Source organism: Myotis myotis, unplaced genomic scaffold (genome assembly GCF_014108235.1).
Source record: "Myotis myotis isolate mMyoMyo1 unplaced genomic scaffold, mMyoMyo1.p scaffold_m19_p_2, whole genome shotgun sequence".
NCBI lineage: Eukaryota > Metazoa > Chordata > Mammalia > Chiroptera > Vespertilionidae > Myotis > Myotis myotis.
The window spans coordinates 119,639,662-119,657,537 of NW_023416324.1; the positions used below are offsets into that span (position 1 = coordinate 119,639,662).

General features: G+C 40.0%; 1 protein-coding gene across 6 annotated transcripts in view; it reads right to left on the bottom strand.

Moving 5' to 3' along the window:
- Window positions 1-17,876, bottom strand: part of ROBO1 (roundabout guidance receptor 1) — a 448,126-nt gene that overhangs the window by 72,178 nt on the left and 358,072 nt on the right. For all 6 annotated transcript variants that reach the window (XM_036349265.1, XM_036349266.1, XM_036349270.1 and 3 more), the window contains 5 exons: window positions 16,822-16,993; window positions 5,409-5,614; window positions 2,945-3,026; window positions 2,602-2,770; window positions 2,348-2,514 (listed from right to left, as the gene is read on the bottom strand). In XM_036349265.1, the coding sequence (XP_036205158.1) occupies window positions 2,348-2,514; window positions 2,602-2,770; window positions 2,945-3,026; window positions 5,409-5,614; window positions 16,822-16,993 (796 nt within the window). The remainder of the gene's footprint in view (window positions 1-2,347; window positions 2,515-2,601; window positions 2,771-2,944; window positions 3,027-5,408; window positions 5,615-16,821; window positions 16,994-17,876) is intronic.

Consider the following 17,876-nt stretch of genomic DNA (forward strand, 5'->3'; position numbering starts at 1 on the left):
AGACTGAAAGGGGAGATTACTTGATCCAGACATAATTCTGCTAATGCCAGCTAAGACTACATTTATTCATTTGGCGACTACATCACTCAGTTGGCTCAGATAGGTGTTTTAATTGACTTCAAACACTGAAGTTGGCCTGTCCCCCGCCACCCTCTCACATACTCACAAGAACTCCCTTTAAGTTCCAAGTCCTCAGCCTGTCCTTCCACAGCTAATTTTTAAAATCTAAAGTCAAGCACCAGACTTTTAAATTTGCTCCACTGATTTCCATCTTGTTAGTGCTGGCCCATCATTTAAGTCTGCCAACATATATTTAACTCTGATTCTCTAATTCAGCACACTAGCTAGCTTTCTCATTTTTATGATATTTGTATATTTTATGAACTTATTTTCTTTTTAGTCCATACAGTGAAAGAAATACAAATCCAATTACAAAGTCTAACAGCAAAATAAAATAAAAGTCTGAGTTTTGTATAATCATACATTTGATTCGTGGATTTAATCCTTGTTCAATCCTGTGGTGTAGGTATTTTTAGCCTCATTATATAGGAGAGGAAACTGAAGGTCAGGACTAACTTGCACAGGGCCATGTAGCTGGTAGGTTAAAGAGCTGAGACTAAAAGTTCTTTGATTTCAAAATTATATGCCTGTTTTGCTATATGTCTAGTCCACCTCTTGACATAGCTATTCATGTACAAAGATATGTTGATTAACATTTAAAAAAACATATTCAGATAAATGTTAACTATATACTCACTTACAAATAAAGATAATGTATTACACAATTATTCATATGCATTCATTGTCAATCAAAACTCCATTTGGGTTTGTTAGGTAGAGACCACTGTACTGGGGTCAGGACTAGGAACTCCCTGTACAGCTGCATAGTTTCTACATGCTTTACAACTGCACATCTAACACTGAAACCTCAAAATGCCTTTAGGCGGCTCTGAGAATATGAAAGCTCTTGTTGAGGTGACTCATGGTAGCAAATATAGGCATCTGGTTGTGTTGAATTCACACAGCAAGAGGCAGACGTGGGCATGTTCTACAACTTGGTTTGCTTTCACTTTGAATTCTGAAACAAAAAGTCCTTCCAAAAAGATAGTTTATATACTCAGTGGAGAGGAGCAAACATGCAGCATGCTGGCAGACCCTCTCCCAAACCAGGAAAAAAAGCAGTTGAATTGTTTCAGTAATTTTGTGTACCGCTTGTTTCTATCACTATAAATAAGTTATAGAGGCATTATGATTCCTCTGAATGTTGATAAAAGAATTTTGCATTTCTAGTCACTATAATCTAAAAGTATCCTTCTTTGTTAATATAAGAGCAACCATATTTTAATTGCAACGATAGTTATGTTCTAAAAAAGGTACAGGATGATTTATATTCATCTTTTTTATTAATACATAAATTTACTCTTATTAAAGTATTAAAATAATAAGGTGAGCAAGAAGGGGACTAGAAGATAATGTGACCATGGTAAACTAAAAATAATTTCTATTCATAGGAGATAATAACAACAGTGTGTCCAGAAAGCTGTGGTACATTTACACAATGGAATACTACTTGACCATAAAAAGAAAGAAAATTTTACCATTTGTGACTGCATGGATGGACCTGCGAATATTATGCTAAGTGAAATAAGCCAGTCAGAGAAAGACAAATACCATATGACTTTACTCGTATTTGGAATCTGATGAACAAACTGAACTGACAAGGAAAATAGAGGCAGAATCATAGAGAGAAGGCAGACAACTTTCAGGGGGGCTGTAAAGGGATTGAGAAAAAAATTTTTTAAAAAAGAAAAATTTCATGGACATGGACAGCAGTGTGGTGGTTGGGGGTGTTGGTGGGGTTGGAGGTAGAAGGGGGCATAGAGGGGATAAATGGTGATGGGAAAAAAATAAAGGGAAATACAAACAAACAAACAAAAAATCATTTAAGCTTATCTTTCAAATATCTCTTAAATTTGCATCATTTGCAGAAAGGATCACTTGTAAAATTTACTCAATTTTAAATACAAGTATTATAAGATTAATATTTTATATTCACATATAACATTTTTTACTCAATTTTGTGAATTGAATATAATATTTTTGTCTCATTAGATTTGTAATTTATAAGATCAGGAACATTTCTGTTATTAATTTTATTTTGTAGTGCGTTGTCCAGAAAATAATAGTTTTCATATATTGTGTTTGTGTGTTAAAAGTTAATTGAGCAACATGGACAACAGAACAATGTTAAATACCCAGTCCTAGCATGTAGTACAAATGATGTACCTGTATTATCATAACATCTAAAGAAAAGTAGGTGTCACAGGTTGAGTAAATCAACACGTACCTTGTGTTTTCACTGGATCTGATATCTGGCTTGGATCACTAATTCCATATGCATTAGCTGCCCTCACAAGGAAAAGGTAAATTGAATTAGGTTTGAGTCCTTTAATTGCAAATGTTTCTGTTTTCACATTCTCTGCTACAGTCTGCCAACTGCTACCAGATGCATGGCTAAGGAGAGAGACAGGAGTTAGAACTTACATATTTATTGGTAACTCACAAGAAAGAACAACCAAGAAACATCATATTTCACTCTACCTGAAGGCTTCTAGAATATAAGATGTTGGAGTTGCACCTGAATTCAAGTTTGGTTGCCATGACAATGTTACTGTATTTCTGCTGACATCTATAACTTCAGGTTTGGAGGGGGCACTAGGGATTAAATTTGGGTCAGTGGGTCTTGGAGGCTGAACTGGAACTCCAAATTCTAACAAAGTGGAAAAAGACAAAAGATGTTTGCACATGTACAGATAAGTACATAAACAAATGTAGATAACCTATCCACCCACCCAGGCATCAGGACATCTACTTTATCTATTTACCAATTAGTAAAGAACTGCATCTGAAGCTTTATTTTAAGGTAAAATAGTATCTAATTTACCTTGGACTTCAATGTAAGCACTCCATGTTGCTTCACCACTGGGGGTGGTTGCGATGCAGGTGTACCGACCAGTGTCACCCAGCTGAGAAGACAGATGAAAATACATATTTGGAACAATCAAGAGCTCAGTGGGCTGGAAAAGCAATTATAGGTTTGTATATGGCCCATGAATATGGATCACTGCATTAAAATTCACTAACCAAAAACTACCTCTTAATTGAGTATATTTTTATTGAATGTGAAGGAAAATATTGCAGACATAATATATTTTATATAGTTATTCTGGTTATATAATAAAAAGTAAGTTAATATTTTTTACAGTGACAATAAATAATTCAAAGGGTTAATCTTGGTTATTAAATCATATCTTTACTAGCGGCCCGATCATGAAATTTGTGCAAGAGTAGGCAGGCCTTCCTTCCCCTGGGTGCTGGCACCAGCTTCTCTCTGGCACCCGGCATCTGGGCTTCCCTCACAGCCCTGGCTTCATCCAGAAGGTGTGGAAGTACATCCGGAAGGACATCTGGTCTAATTATCATATTATGCCTTTATTATTATAGACTAGAGGCCCAGTGCATGAAATTCGTGCACGGGGGGGGGGGGGGGCGATCCCTCAGCCTGGGCTGCATCCTCTCCAATTCGGGACACCTTGGGGTATTTCCAAGTGCTGGTTTAGACCTGAACCCTGTGGGATTGGGCCTAAACTAGCAGTCGGACATCCCTCTCACAATCCAGGACCACTGGCTCCTAACCGCCCGCATGCCTGCCTGCTTGATCGCCTCTAACTGCCTCTGCCTGCTGGCCTGATGCCCCTAACTGCTCCCGGCTGGCCTGATCGCCCCCTAGCTGCCTTCCCCTGCCGGCCTGATCACCCCTTAACTACTCTCCCCTGCCAGCCCGATCACCCTAACTGCTCTCCCCTGCCGGTCCGATCACCCCCTAATTGCTCTCCCCTGCCGACCTGATTACCCCTAACTGCATCTGCCTCAGCACTCGCCACCATGGCTTTGTCCGGAGGACATCTGGAAGATGTCTGGTCTAATTAGCATATTACCCTTTTATTAGTATAGATATTTAGTAAGTCACATAATGAGGCTGATGAAGTTTAGTCAATTACTATTATTTCATATTTCATCAGTTACAATTATATTGATACCTGAGATAAACAGATATTTATGAAAAAAGGAAGGATATAAAATGAATTGTTCTTATTTACTCCTTTCCCACATTTTAAAAACCTATAATTTAAGGCAGTTTAATAAGTGTGAAGCCAAACCCTACCTGAATGAATACTCTCTCTCCCTTCTGAAGACTGAATGCTGGAATACAGCTCACATGATCTACTTTAAATTCCTCAACAGCATGATGCACACACATGCCTCTGCTTATTGTAATTACCTTATCTTCAGGTAATGTTTGATAAAGCAAGAATTTTGTCATCTTGCTCTGGCGATTACAATAACAAAGTCACAATATTTTTCACAAAGAAGTACAACATATTCACTTTTGGAGCACATAAAATGAACTGTTAATGCAGGTCTAAAACTCCAAAGAAGCCACCCACAGTAGGCAATAAAGCAATTGAAATTTATGTTTATTGCTGACTAGGCTAATCTTTCATGTGCCTCATGAGCTTGTCTGAACTTGACCTAAAAGATAAATCAAAACAACACAGCCCTGAAAGAACAGGTATGGGTGCACTGCCCTGGGAAAGAAAATCCTTAAATTGTTCCCACAAACCTGTGGGCTTTTCACCACTTAGCATTCTGATTTAAATGTACGCATTGTTTCTGTTTGCATATATAGCATTCTGTAATTGCAAAATGCTGAACCAAATACTCACAACAGGAGAACTGTTCAAGTACGTTGCATGTAAACCGGTACTGGAAAGTATCTTTGAAAATATGCTTTATGCCCTAGCCGGTTTGGCTCAGTGGATAGAGCGTCGGCCTGCGGACGGAAAGGTTCCGGGTTCAATTCCGGCCAAGGGCATGTACCTTGGTTGCAGGCACATCCCCATAGGAGGTGTGCAGGAGGCAGCTGATTGATGGTTCTCTCCCATCGATGTTTCTAACTCTCTATCCCTCTCCCTTCCTCTCTATAAAAAAATAAATAAAATATATTTTTAAAAAAATGCTTTATGGAATGAATGACTGCTTCATACCATGACTTAGAGAGTATTTTTCTCCCACAAATTCTCATCTATTTTCCTCAATAGGTCTCAAAAATATTTTTTCTCCTCCTTCTAAAACCTTAAATTACTTGCCATGGGCTAAATTATGAGTCCAATCATCTTAAATACACACAGTGGAATGTCTGAAAGAATAAAGCATCTAATTTAAAGTATATTAATACGGTTATTTGGCATTTCATTAACTCTAAAACTTGAGACTTCAACACTAGTTGCTGGAGGCAAAAACAAAGTGAAACAAAATGGGAAACCCAGGGTGTCATTTCAAGTTACCTTTGCATATCGGATCTGCAGAACTCCAGTCTCGAGCTGTTTAATTCGAGAATCTTGGGTTGAAACAAGAACCCCATCCTTTCTCCACAGAATTGTGGGCACTGGACTGCCTGTGGCCACACAGCTGAGCACTAAGGTACCATCCACTGCCACTGTCTGATTCACAGGACCTTGTCGAATGACTGGGGGCGGTCGGTCTGCAATCACTGCCGGAAGAAACAACAGGAAATATATTTCTGCAACTGGAAGCAATTTTCTAACCATGGAAGCAACAGCAGTTGCTCTAGGCTTTGAAACAAGTAATTAAACAAGTAATTAAAGTAGGAGACATGCATTATTCAGAATGCATTTATATGATGTACTGATTCAGAATATTAAAATGAGATAAAATGTATTCCATTCAAATGACCAACTGACTGAGCTTGCCACATTGTTAAAGGTCCTACTTAACGTAAGAGTTCAGGGATTAAATAAGGATTGTGGGTAGTGAAGTAGATGTACAGTGGCAAGAAGTGGAATGCTGTACTTTTAAAAATTTAAAATATGTAAAAAATAAAGATAACAATAACAAAACATTTACCCAAAAGAAAACTTATGAGAGAAATTTTCATAAATGAACCAAAGCCAACTTGATATTTGATCATTGTTTTGTGTCACACAGAAAAAATGCTTGTATCATACCAGCATATTTGACAGTTTTGGATTCAAAAAGGTGTTTGGTTTTTCATAATTTATAAATCAATACGGTTGAGCTTCCTTCATCTTGGAATTTTTTCTATTAAAATAACATGTGGGTAAAAATTTCCCAGTCCTAATGAAATCAGAGAAACTAGAAAACTTCCCAACTATATTGTTGGTAGGCTAATCCAAAAACATAACTCAAGCTGATGTTCTGTCCTAGGCAATATCAAATTTCCATATAGAGATTATAAGACTGGGAAAACACTTTTGCCAATTCTATTATTACAATAGTTTTCCCCTGACCTAGGCAATTTAGGTGAAATGGAATAGATATTTTTAAACAAAGAATTAAAAATTGTTTAATAAAATTTGTCCTTATTAAGCTTTAAAATTCTAAATATTAGTTTAAAAATTGTAAAAGTTACAAATATACAGAAGACAATTTTACAAAATTGCCTGATTAATGGAAACTGGTTTCCAGAATAACTATATTTTGGATGCAACAATTTGTAAAGCTGGATGTGTCATGTTCCAAGTTTTCTGAACCAAAGATTTTCACAAGCTGGGGTCATACTTCAGTTTGTTCTTCATTTATCATGCAATGATTATTAGTTTTGTGCATTCAAACTGAGAAAAACAAGAAATCAAAGGAGTGAAGCCAGCAACTGTGCATTTTTACTCCATCCTTCCAGTCCCCTTTCCTCTTAGGTTGCTAGTGTGAAATTTGTTAATGCCAGTGGTGGTGGATTAGAAGCTGGAGTTTAAAACTTGGCAGGAGTGTTTCAGATAGTCTAGGGATGAAAAATATAAGCCAATAATGCCTCTGCTTAGAATTATTTAATCTTTTCTACTTTATCTGTTGGGATTGGCTAAAGTCAAAGCAGAGGCCCCTCCTGATAAGTATGAAAAAAGAATGAATGTGTTTTATTGCATTTGGATTTTTATAAGATTCTGTCAAATGTGTTCTATTGATTATAAGAATGCGTGAATATTATTTCCAGGCATTAATTAAATTTGTAACAGAGCACTTCTTTATAACTGATTAGAATTAATCAGTTATGGAGTGGTTTATGTTTGGTAGTCTTGTTAAATTTAGAAACAATCCAACGAATAAGTCAATATTCCATATCTTTACAGTTCTTTGATATTTGCATATTTAGCATCCACACCCCCTTAGCTCATCCCAATGTAGTTTAATGATGCTATTTCTGTGTCATTTATTTTTTCCTGGTTTGCATTGGGCAGTTTACAAAAATAAAGGAAGAAAAGAGGAGTAGGGTCCATTATCTGTTCTACCATCTGTCATGTGCCTTTGGGCAAGTTCCTAAAATTCTCAAAGCCTCCATGTTTTTTGTTTGTTTGTTTGTTTTAAATCTGTAAATATAAAGCCAGAGACCATAATGCCATCACGACCATAACGACCTAACGACCGGTTGCTATGACACCCACTGTGGCAGTGATCCGGGCGGACTGCCCCAACACCCTGAAGCAGGCAGGGCCAGCCTGCCAACCACCTTGGCTGGCAGAAATTTGGAGTCTGGGGACCTTGGAGTTGCTCAGCCTCAGTCTCAAGCAGCTGCGCAGGCCAAGCCCTCCTTTGGCAGAAGTGGACCCGGGATCAGGGTGCTGGAGTTGGGGGTGGGGTGGGGAGGCTTTCCTGGTGGCCACAGCAGTCCCCGTGGGCCATGCACAGCACCTGGGCTTCTGGCCCCGGTGGGAACAGCGCAGGAATAGGGGCCCTGAGGCGCAGGGGGCAGCAGCACACAGGAGCCAGGAGGTGCAAGGACCGACATGGGTTCTTACCCCGCCTGCTGGGCCCAGCAGCACCAGCAGGTGGGTCATAATGTGCAGCGAGGCACTGGGCTGCAGACATGAAGGGAAGCAAGCCAGGAGGGCAAGGCCCGGTGCCAGACAGAGCCCTAGTGTTGTGGGCGGGGCGGAGCTGGAAATCCTGGTGGGGTGGGCGGGGCTGCGGCCCCCTGCCTTTTCGGCCTTGGCCTTGGAATTCAGAGGTCAGCCCCACTTCGAGAGAGAGGACCCTAGCAGAAAGTAGCAAGGTTACAGGAGGGATAGGAAATGCTGTGGCCATCATTGGGAAACACAGCTGCCATGATATTCAGTAAGGATGAACAGATAATCTTTGGTCTCGGTTCTACAGAACAAGAAGCTCAGACTCAAAGAAGGGAGCCTTTGGCAACACTTCACCCACTTCTCAGACCTGACCATGTGCAGCATTGTTTTTGTTGAAAGTAGAGGATCCAAAATGCTTTTATATCTTTGCTCTTTTAGGCAGAAAAGGATTTAGCACAGGGAATCGGCGCTTGGGAAATCATCGGAAAGCTGGAGGAGTGGGTATTAGGCTGGGCCCCCAGGAAAGACTCCCTGCCCAGCAGGAGGAGCTGCTCCCTCAGCCACAACTGAATTCCAGGACACTCTGGCACAGCTGTGACCCAGGGATCAGGAAACTGCTGCCCCTGCAAGTGCCCTCCAGCTCCCACAAAACAGGTCACTGGGCACTGCCTCTGCCACAACTGTTTGCGCACAGCCTGGATTGCGCTGCAGAAAACCTCCACATCTCTGCAAACATGATCACCAGCAGCAAACAGCCCAAACTTCGGGAAGATGCCTCTGCCCCACTTCTGCCTCCAAATATTGTGCAAGCGCATCCAATCGGCAGAAAGGAATTCATATCCAGAAACCTAGCTGCAAAGGAGTTTGGGCAACTTCAGACTTTTGTCTAGGAGGGAGATCTTGCCAATACCTCATGTGCCTGGTATTGATAAAAATGGGGCCCGGCTGGTGGGGCTCAGTGGTTGAGCATCAATCTATGAACCAGGAGGTCATGATATGATTCCTGGTCAAATTTCGGGCTTGATCCTCAGTAGGGGCGTGCAGGAGGCAGCTGATCAATGATTATCATCATTGATATTTCTATCTATATCTCCTTCTTCCTTCCTCTGAAATCAATAATTTTTTTTTAAAGTGGGGTCATGTTGTATCTATGTGTTATTAAGAGTTTTTCACTTCATAGATCACTAATGTCTTTCCTGTTAAAACTATACTTAGAGAAATATTATTTACTTATCATTCATTTTAATTGATCTCAGAGAGATGAAGGGAGAGAGAGAGAAACATTGTTCTGTTGTTTCCTGCACTCACTGGACTGGGTATTGAATCTGCAACCTGGGCATGTGCCCTGACTGGCAATTGATTCACCACTTTCTGGTGTATGTGATGATGCCATGCTGGTACCTTCACCCCATATTCCAGCCTCCAGAACTGTGAGAAAAACACATGTCTGTTGTTTAAGCCACATAAATTTATGATATTTTGTTATGGCTGTCTGAGTGACTAATCTATACTAATAAAAGAGTAATATGCTAATTAGACCAGGTGAACCAGACATCTTCCAGTCATCCTTCTGGAAAAAGCCACGGTGGTGGGGGCCAAGGCAGAGACAGTTAGGGGCAATCAGGCCAGCACGGGAGAGCAGTTAGGGGAAATCAGGCAGGCAGGCAGAGTAGTTAGGGGCAATCAGACAGGCAGACAGGTGAGCAGTTAGGAGCCAGCAGTCCCAGATTGTGAGAGGGACTGGGCCTTGTGGCATCAGGCCTAAACTGGCAGTTGGACATTCCCCCGAGGGGTCCCAGATTGGAGAGGGTGCAGGCCAGGCTGAGGGACCTCCCCCCATGCACCGGACCTCTAGTATAATAATATTTGAGAATAATAATACTTGTTCTAACCATCTCAGAGGATAGCTATGAAGATTTAAATGGGCTAGTAGATGTGAAAGTGCTTTGCTAATTACAGAAAGCTAGACATATATGAATTGTCATTACCACTAAACTTGTCTGTAAAAAAAAGAATATGCAAATCAGAGCTAAATGTATTCAATTAAGCAATTTCACATTTTTGATAGAAAAAAAATGAAACATTTTGGTGGTGTCACAGATTAGAATAAAATACTGATGAAATGTTTAAATATACTCAAAGAAAGAGGGCAGTCCATTTATGAATCAAAACTAACTTTAGGATTCATGAGATAAACCTCAAATTATGGTTCTAATATTTTTACATTAAGATTATTAGAATGAATTATCATGTTAATACAATAGAAAGTTTAAAAGAACAGAAATAACTTTTAACAAAGTGAGGAAGTACATAGACTTTGGAGTTAGAAGATGAAGTTCTGTAACATGAAAAAATGCCTTATCTATGCTACCCAATACAGAAGCAAGAGTTCAAATGGCTACTGAGTACCTGAGTATGGCTTAGTGTAGTTGAAGACCTGGGTGTGTAATTTTATTTCATTTTAAGCAATTTAAATTCCAATTTAAACAGCCTCACATGGCAAGTGGCTACCATTTGGACAGTGCAAAATGTTGTGTTAAGTCTCAGTTCTATTGCTTGTAATCTGTATGATATGGGCATACCTTTTCTCGCCCTCCTTGTCCTCATCTGTAAAATGAGATGGTGTCACATTTGAACTTGTTGATATGTGAGAAGCCCTTAGCCTAGTGTACAGCACAAAGGAAGCACTGAATAACTGCAACTTTTTATTATCAGTAGAGCGACAACAGTGGTGGCATAAGCAGTGTGACAGGTGGTGTAACCGTCACAGCAGAGTTTATAAAAGTTTTCCTGTCTTTTCCCCACATTCAATGAAAAATTTAAAGACCCTAAAAAATGAGGGCATATCACTGGATTAGTATTTTCTCACCTCAAAAATAATGATCATGAAGACAATGTCAATACATACAAATATATCTATAAAATATTTTAAGTGGAAAATAATACAAAATAACAAGCAAACACTAACTGGTTTAAATATGAAAAGTTCACATTTATACACTAAAAAAATATCAGTTCTAGTATGTCACAGTTGCTATCAGTTTGCAAAAATATCTCACAAATCCATAACTTAGGCTGTAAAGAAATTATGCCATTTAGGAATTGGGGAACTAAAACTTTGAAAGTTCAAGTGATTTGTCCAAATCAAATATTAACTGGCAAATCTCACTTTTTAAAAATTAAAGTTAACCCACTTTCCACTGTATATTAATATCTCTTGAGTGTTAAATGCAAATGATTTTAAATTACTTGCATAATTTAATACCTACTATATTTTCTTATATTCTAGTAATAAAAAGAAGAAATATTTCAATTAAATTGGTGATATGAATTTCTATTTTCCTGAGTCAAATGCTAGTTGTGGTAGGACACAAGTTCAGAGAAAGCAACAGTTCAAGGGCAGTGGCTACTCCATTTTCTGCACCTTATGTTTTACTCTGCCATTGCCTTTGTGTTTTGCAAACAGTAAATAAAGAAATTCAAAAAGCAAAAGTCAAATTGTATTCAGAAATTATTCTGTCTACTAGCCTATGCTCTTGACTTGACTTGGTAAAGTATAAATACTGATATTGCCAGCACTCAAGATAATTATAGCTTACCTATGAAGAATGAGTCCATAGTTGTAAGTTGTTTGTACAAAATCAATGAACTCCAAAATAAAGAAAACAAAACTAAAAATACAGTATCACTATGGCAAACACAAAATCACCTTATATCTTTCCAGAGATTGTAAGATGAAACAAGAGTGGTAAGAGTGAATTCTTACTAGGGATAAATCACAAATCCACAAATTTAGAGTATTTGGTTTTGCTTTAGTTTAGCAAAAGTTGCTATCTCTGATCTATTTTCACTAATATAAGAATTCATGATATTGCCACACCAGATGGCACCTAGGAAGCTTTGCTGTCAAATTATTAATTATGAGACTAATGAGAGATACTTAAAACTATGTTACCATAATTTTCTTTGGACTTTTTTCATGTATACCTGTATATGCAAGTTGCTTTACAGAGTTGAAATTATAAATGTACGTGCAATTCTATGTTCTATTTTTTCCTGCATACTGATTATATTGACTATTGCCAAATTCATTGCATGGTCTTCAAATCATCATTTAATATCTGTAATTAATGTAAGAAATTAAAAAAAAAAAAGTTTTCAGGTTATTCTAACTTATCTGAGCCAGTACATCTATATATATAAAAGGCTATCCTATCTAATAATTGAGAAACATGGTAATTAACCATAACTTCGCTACCCTTCCGATTGGCTAATCAGCGAGATATGCAAATTAACTGCCAACCAAGATGGCGGCTGGCAGCCAGGCAGCTGAAGCAAACAGGCGGCTTGCTTGCTCCAGTGATGGAGGAAGCCAAGGTTCCCCGCCTGCCGCTGTCAGCCTCTGAGCTTGCACTCTAAGAAACAATGTTACAATTATATAAACTAAACAAAACCCAGAAACCTACATTCAGCCGGCCGGCCTCGGAGCTGGAGCTGAAACAGTGTTTCAATTATAGAACCCAAACAAACCCAGACAGCTGCTTTCAGCAGCCAAGGTCTCAGAGCTCGAGCCGAGCCTCAGAGCTAAAGCCAGCTCTCAGCTCCAGTGACAGCCATAGAAGGTAAATAAATCCCAGAATAAAAAAAAAAAAGAAAAAAAGGAGAGGTTGGGAACTTCAGTAGCCCACCAGCCTGAAAACGGCCCTCAGCCCCTAACCCAGACTGGCCAGGCACCCCAGTGGGGACCCCCACCCTGAAGGGGGTGTGACCAGCTGCAAACAGCCATCATCCCCTCACCCAGGCTGGCCAGGCACCCAAGCGGGACCCCCACCCTGATCCGGGACACCCTTCAGGGCAAACCAGCCGGCCCCCACCCATGCACCAGGCCTCTATCCTATATAGTAAAAGGGTAATATGCCTCCCAGCACCGGGATCAGCAGAGCTGCGAGGCCTCCCGAACCCGGGATCAGCAGAGCCGCGAGGCCTCCTGGCACCGGGATCAGTGGAGCAGTGAGGCCTCCTAGCACCGGGATCAGCTGAGCAGCGAGGCCTCACTGCCCCGGTATCAAGCAGAGCCGTGAGGCGTCCCAGCACTGGGATCAGTGGAGCCGCAAGGCCTCCTAGCCCCAGGAGCAGCGTGACAGGGGGCAGCGCCCAAACCCCCTGATTGCCCTGTGGCTCTGTGTGTGACAGGGGGCAGTGCCCCAACTCCCCTATCGGCCCTACTCTGTGCGTGACAAGGGGGAGCTCCCCAACCCCCTGATCGGCCCTGCTCTGTGCGTGACAGGGGGGAGCTCCGCAACCCCCTGATCGGCCCTGCTCTGTGTGTGACAGGGGGGAGCTCCCCAACCCCCTGATCGGCCCTGCTCTGTGCATAACAGGGTACGGAGCCCCAACCCCGCTGATGGACCCTGCTCTGTGCATGACAGGGGGGAGCTCCCCAACCCCCTGATCGGCCCTGCCCTGTGCGTGACAGGGGGCAGCGCCCCAACCCCCTGATCGGCCCTGCTCTGTGTGTGACAGGGAGTGGCGCTGCAACCTCACCATCGAGCCTGCCTTGAATGTGACAGGGGGCGGTGCCCCAACCCCCCAATCAGCCCTACCCTGACTGGGGGTGGGGCATGACTGGGGGTGGCATCGCAACCTCCCGATCCGCCCGCCCAGCTCTGTGCATGACAGGGGGTGGCCCACGCCCGAACTCCCCAATCAGCCCTGCTCTGAGCCCGACCAGGGGCTGCACCTAGGGATTGGGCCTGCCCTCTTCCACCCGGGAGCGGGCCTAAGCCAGCAGGTCGTTATCTCCCGAGGGGTCCCAGACTGTGAGAGGACACAAGTGGGGCTGAGGGAAACTCCCCGCCGCCAGTGCACAAATTTTTGTGCACCAGGCATCTAGTAATATATAGAAAAGGCTATATGCTAAGTGTTCCACCAGTTGCTATGACACACATTGACCACCAGGGGGCAGATGCTCAACGCAGGTGCTACTGAGCTTCAGTGACTTGGCAGCAGCGGTTCTGGTGTGATGCACCCCGAAACCAGAGAGGAGGGAGCCCGGTTCCTCACAGGGTCACGGGATTCCACCTTCAGCCATGGGTTATGTTCTTGCTGGGACACTGTCAGCCCTGAATCTGGTTTACTGAACACTTGCATGTTGCATTTGTGACATCCTGTATGACAGCAACTTTGCTCCTGAGGGACAAGGCTGGCCTAAGTCACCCTGAGCATTCATGGCAGGCCCAGCATCCCAGCAGGAGAAGCAGAATGACTCTCGTGCTACATGGACCTGGTTCTAATCCCAGTTCCACCATTTAAGCTGGAAGATTGGTCCCTGAGCCTCCGTTTTCTCACCTGGGAAATTAGCCTTGGGGGACCTGTGGGAGCAGAATGTGCAGTGTCTGGCCATGGCCATGGGTCCTACCCTAATATTTCACCTGCTGCCACTTCCTCCTGCAACACCCCCAGCCTTAGACAGGAAGCTGGGCTAGAGAGAAGGTGGCTCTGGTCAGGGTGCTGGCACTGCAGGTGTGGTGTATGACCTCAGGAATCTCTCTCTTCTGGCCTCAGTTACCTGTCTATAACTGAGGTTTGCAGAGTGCCCTCTCACATTCCAGGACACGGCAGGGGATGTTGGAGAGCCGGTTTCGGCCCGATCCCCGCAGGCCAGGCTGAGGGACCCCACCTGCCAGAGGGACCCTGTTCACTGCTCAGAAGCCTGGGAGGGACGACCGGAGGTTGGCCCCAGGGCATGTTCAGCACTTCTCTTGCAGTCCTTCCAGCCGGCCACTTTCTAATTAATTTCCTTTCAATGTGCACGAATCCGTGCACTGCGTCACTAGTATATTATATGTATCATAGACATTGGTAGGAGTTCAGTCTTTTAACTGACACAAACCTAATTTTGAATCTGATGTAACCAATAGTAGGTATTTCTTTCTTTCTTCTTTGCTTCTTCCATTCATGAAAAAAATATCTACTCAATCTCTATCATGTGTCAGACTTTGGAGGTTACTGGGAATATATTTAACTTAATTGGGCAGACATGGGCCCTGCTCTCAAGGAACTTATTGTCTAATGAAGATTTCAGGAAAATAAGTAGGGAAAGTACAGAATGCGATAGATGATAGATAGATGATAGATAGATGATAGATAGATAGATAGATAGATAGATAGATAGATAGATAGATAAATGATAGCAGGGTAGAGGACATCATACCCATACTTGAGGAGTTAGGGAATGCTTTTAGAAGGAGCTGAAATTTCAAGTCAGTAGAAACAGCATGCACGTAAGTGTTAAAACAAAGGAAAAACACAGCAAACACAATAAAACTGGGGCATGTGAGCAACACAGTATCCACAGATAAGCCTGCAAAGGTGAGATCATGAATTGTAAAACATATTAAGGAATATAAACTTTATCCTGAGTGTACTGGGAAACAAAATAATAAAATTAAGGTATTAAAATTATTTCAGAATCTTTTTCAATTTCAGAAGGCTATCTATAAAATCCTAACTACTTATTGATAAAATAGTAAATAGTTTTCCCTTGAAGTTAGGATTAAAAGAATATATCTACTATCACCAATTCTACTAATTATATTGGTGGTCACACACCATGCATAAGTAAAATAAATAAAAGGTATAAAATATATAAATATTGGAAAAAAGTAAAACTGATTTTCTTAATAGTTGACACATTTTGTTCATAAGCATTTCAAAATAATCTACCTATAAACAATTAGAAATAATGAGTGGATTTTGTAAAGTTGCTGGATACAGACTTAATATACAAAGTAAACTGTACATCTTACTTTAAACAATAGCATAATGAAATTTGATATCTATATCTGCAATCACATAAAAAGTCATAAAACATCATAGGTATAAATGTGTCAAAATATGTGCAAGATGTCCATCCTAAAATATAAAACACTGTTGAGAGATTTAAAGATCTAAATAAATTGAGAGATATAAATGGAATATGCCATTCCTCTAATTTAAAAGACTCATATTATTAAAATGTTAATTTCCCTTAAGTTGTTCCATAATTTAAGTGGGATGAAAATTATTTAAAACTCAGATATCTTTGTTTGTTTGGGATATGTGTGTTTATATGGAGAGAAATTCAAAAGTTGTTTTTAAAGCTTATGGGAAAATGCAGAGGACCTCTAATAGCCAAATCAAAAACAAGAAAACTAAGTTGTAGACTTCCACTACCAGTTTGTAAACGTACTATAAAGCTACATTTATGCCATATATATACTGGCATAAAGTGATGAATGGAACAGAATAGAGAGAATAGAATTAGGCCACACATTGATGTTCATTTGAATTATGATTAAGACCCCACTGTGGTTCAGTGGGGAAAGGACAGTCTTTTATTATATAGGATTACCCACCTAATAGTTTGGAGATTATTTCCATCACTGTGTCATTATAATGTATTTGCCATTAATTGATCATGTTTAGGGAAGTTAATAAACAGGACAAAAATCACATCATTTAAGAAAAAATATTCATTATCATGAGTTGTGAGTTGAATTTTTCAATAATTCACTTATCTCTTTAACTTGGAGGAAAGAGAAAGGATGGATTAAAAGAGATTTTTAAAAATATATATTTTTCCCAAAACTTGGCAACATTCCTATGTAAAGCTATTCAGTACAATATTTTCTGTGCATAACTGCCATGCTTTTATGAATCTGACAATGCTAGAAATTTACATTAAGGATAATTTTAGACTTAATCATTGTATTAATATCCTCTTTAGCTCTACACCAACATTGCTGTAAGGATACAAAATTGAAAATAAATACTTTTACTGGCACTCCCATTAGACCCTAAACAAAACTTGGACATTTTGAAATAAAATGCTCTACTTTACCATCGGTAACTTCCAAATATGCTTTTGTGATGATACTTCCGGCAACATTTAAAGTCTGGCAGATATAATAACCAACATCAGATCGCTGGACATTAGTAATAGTGAGATCACCAGTCTGGGAGACTGAAAAACGGCTGGATGACTGTGGTGGCTGATATGAAAACAGTAGATTCTAGAACCCAGAATTTTGAGGAGGGGGGAAGAATAACCATAAGTTAATTGCTGGGTTCCAATAATTTGCGCGCATATATATATGTATATATATTTATAGATATATAAACATACACAAACACACACACCACATACATATATATACACAAGTAAGCTAAATATTCTTTTATCACATGCTCACACATATAGATGTGCACATACATAAACACACAAATACATGAAGTTTAATGATCTAACCTTAAAAAGGATTAAAAATTCTAAATATTGATATATGCTTTTATAATTATCAGTTTCCAACAATACTAGATATAAGAAGATATTAGGTATCATTAGAGTTAAAAGTTTTACATACTCAACCAAGGCAGAATCAAAAGCTATTTCATATATATATGACTATTAGGATTATAAACACAGTTTTTTATTATATAAACAAAATGAAAATTTAAGCATATTCTGACAAGTAAAGTTCAAGAACATTATGTTAGCACTATAACAATATCTTTGCTAGCCTTCCATTATAAAAGTTCAGTAGCCTCTATAAAATTGTTAATAATTTCTTTTTTATCTTGCTAAGTGGTGACACATAATGAGTGTAAGAATTCATAATGGCACTTTATTTCTGCAAAGTTATCATAAACACGAAATAGAGACAAAATGTGGTGTTATCTTTATGGTAAAAATTTCTACTATGAATTGAAACATAATGTTTGTCAGAGGGAGTGTCTATTTTATGCAAAATAACATATCATGTTATTGCTTTTCTCATGAAGTAAAATATAGCAACATTTCTTCTAACAAAAGGAAGTTACTCCTTTTTCAAAGTTCAGTTGCCTTTTAATATACATAAATTCATAGAGACTTAACTACTATTCGATGATATATCT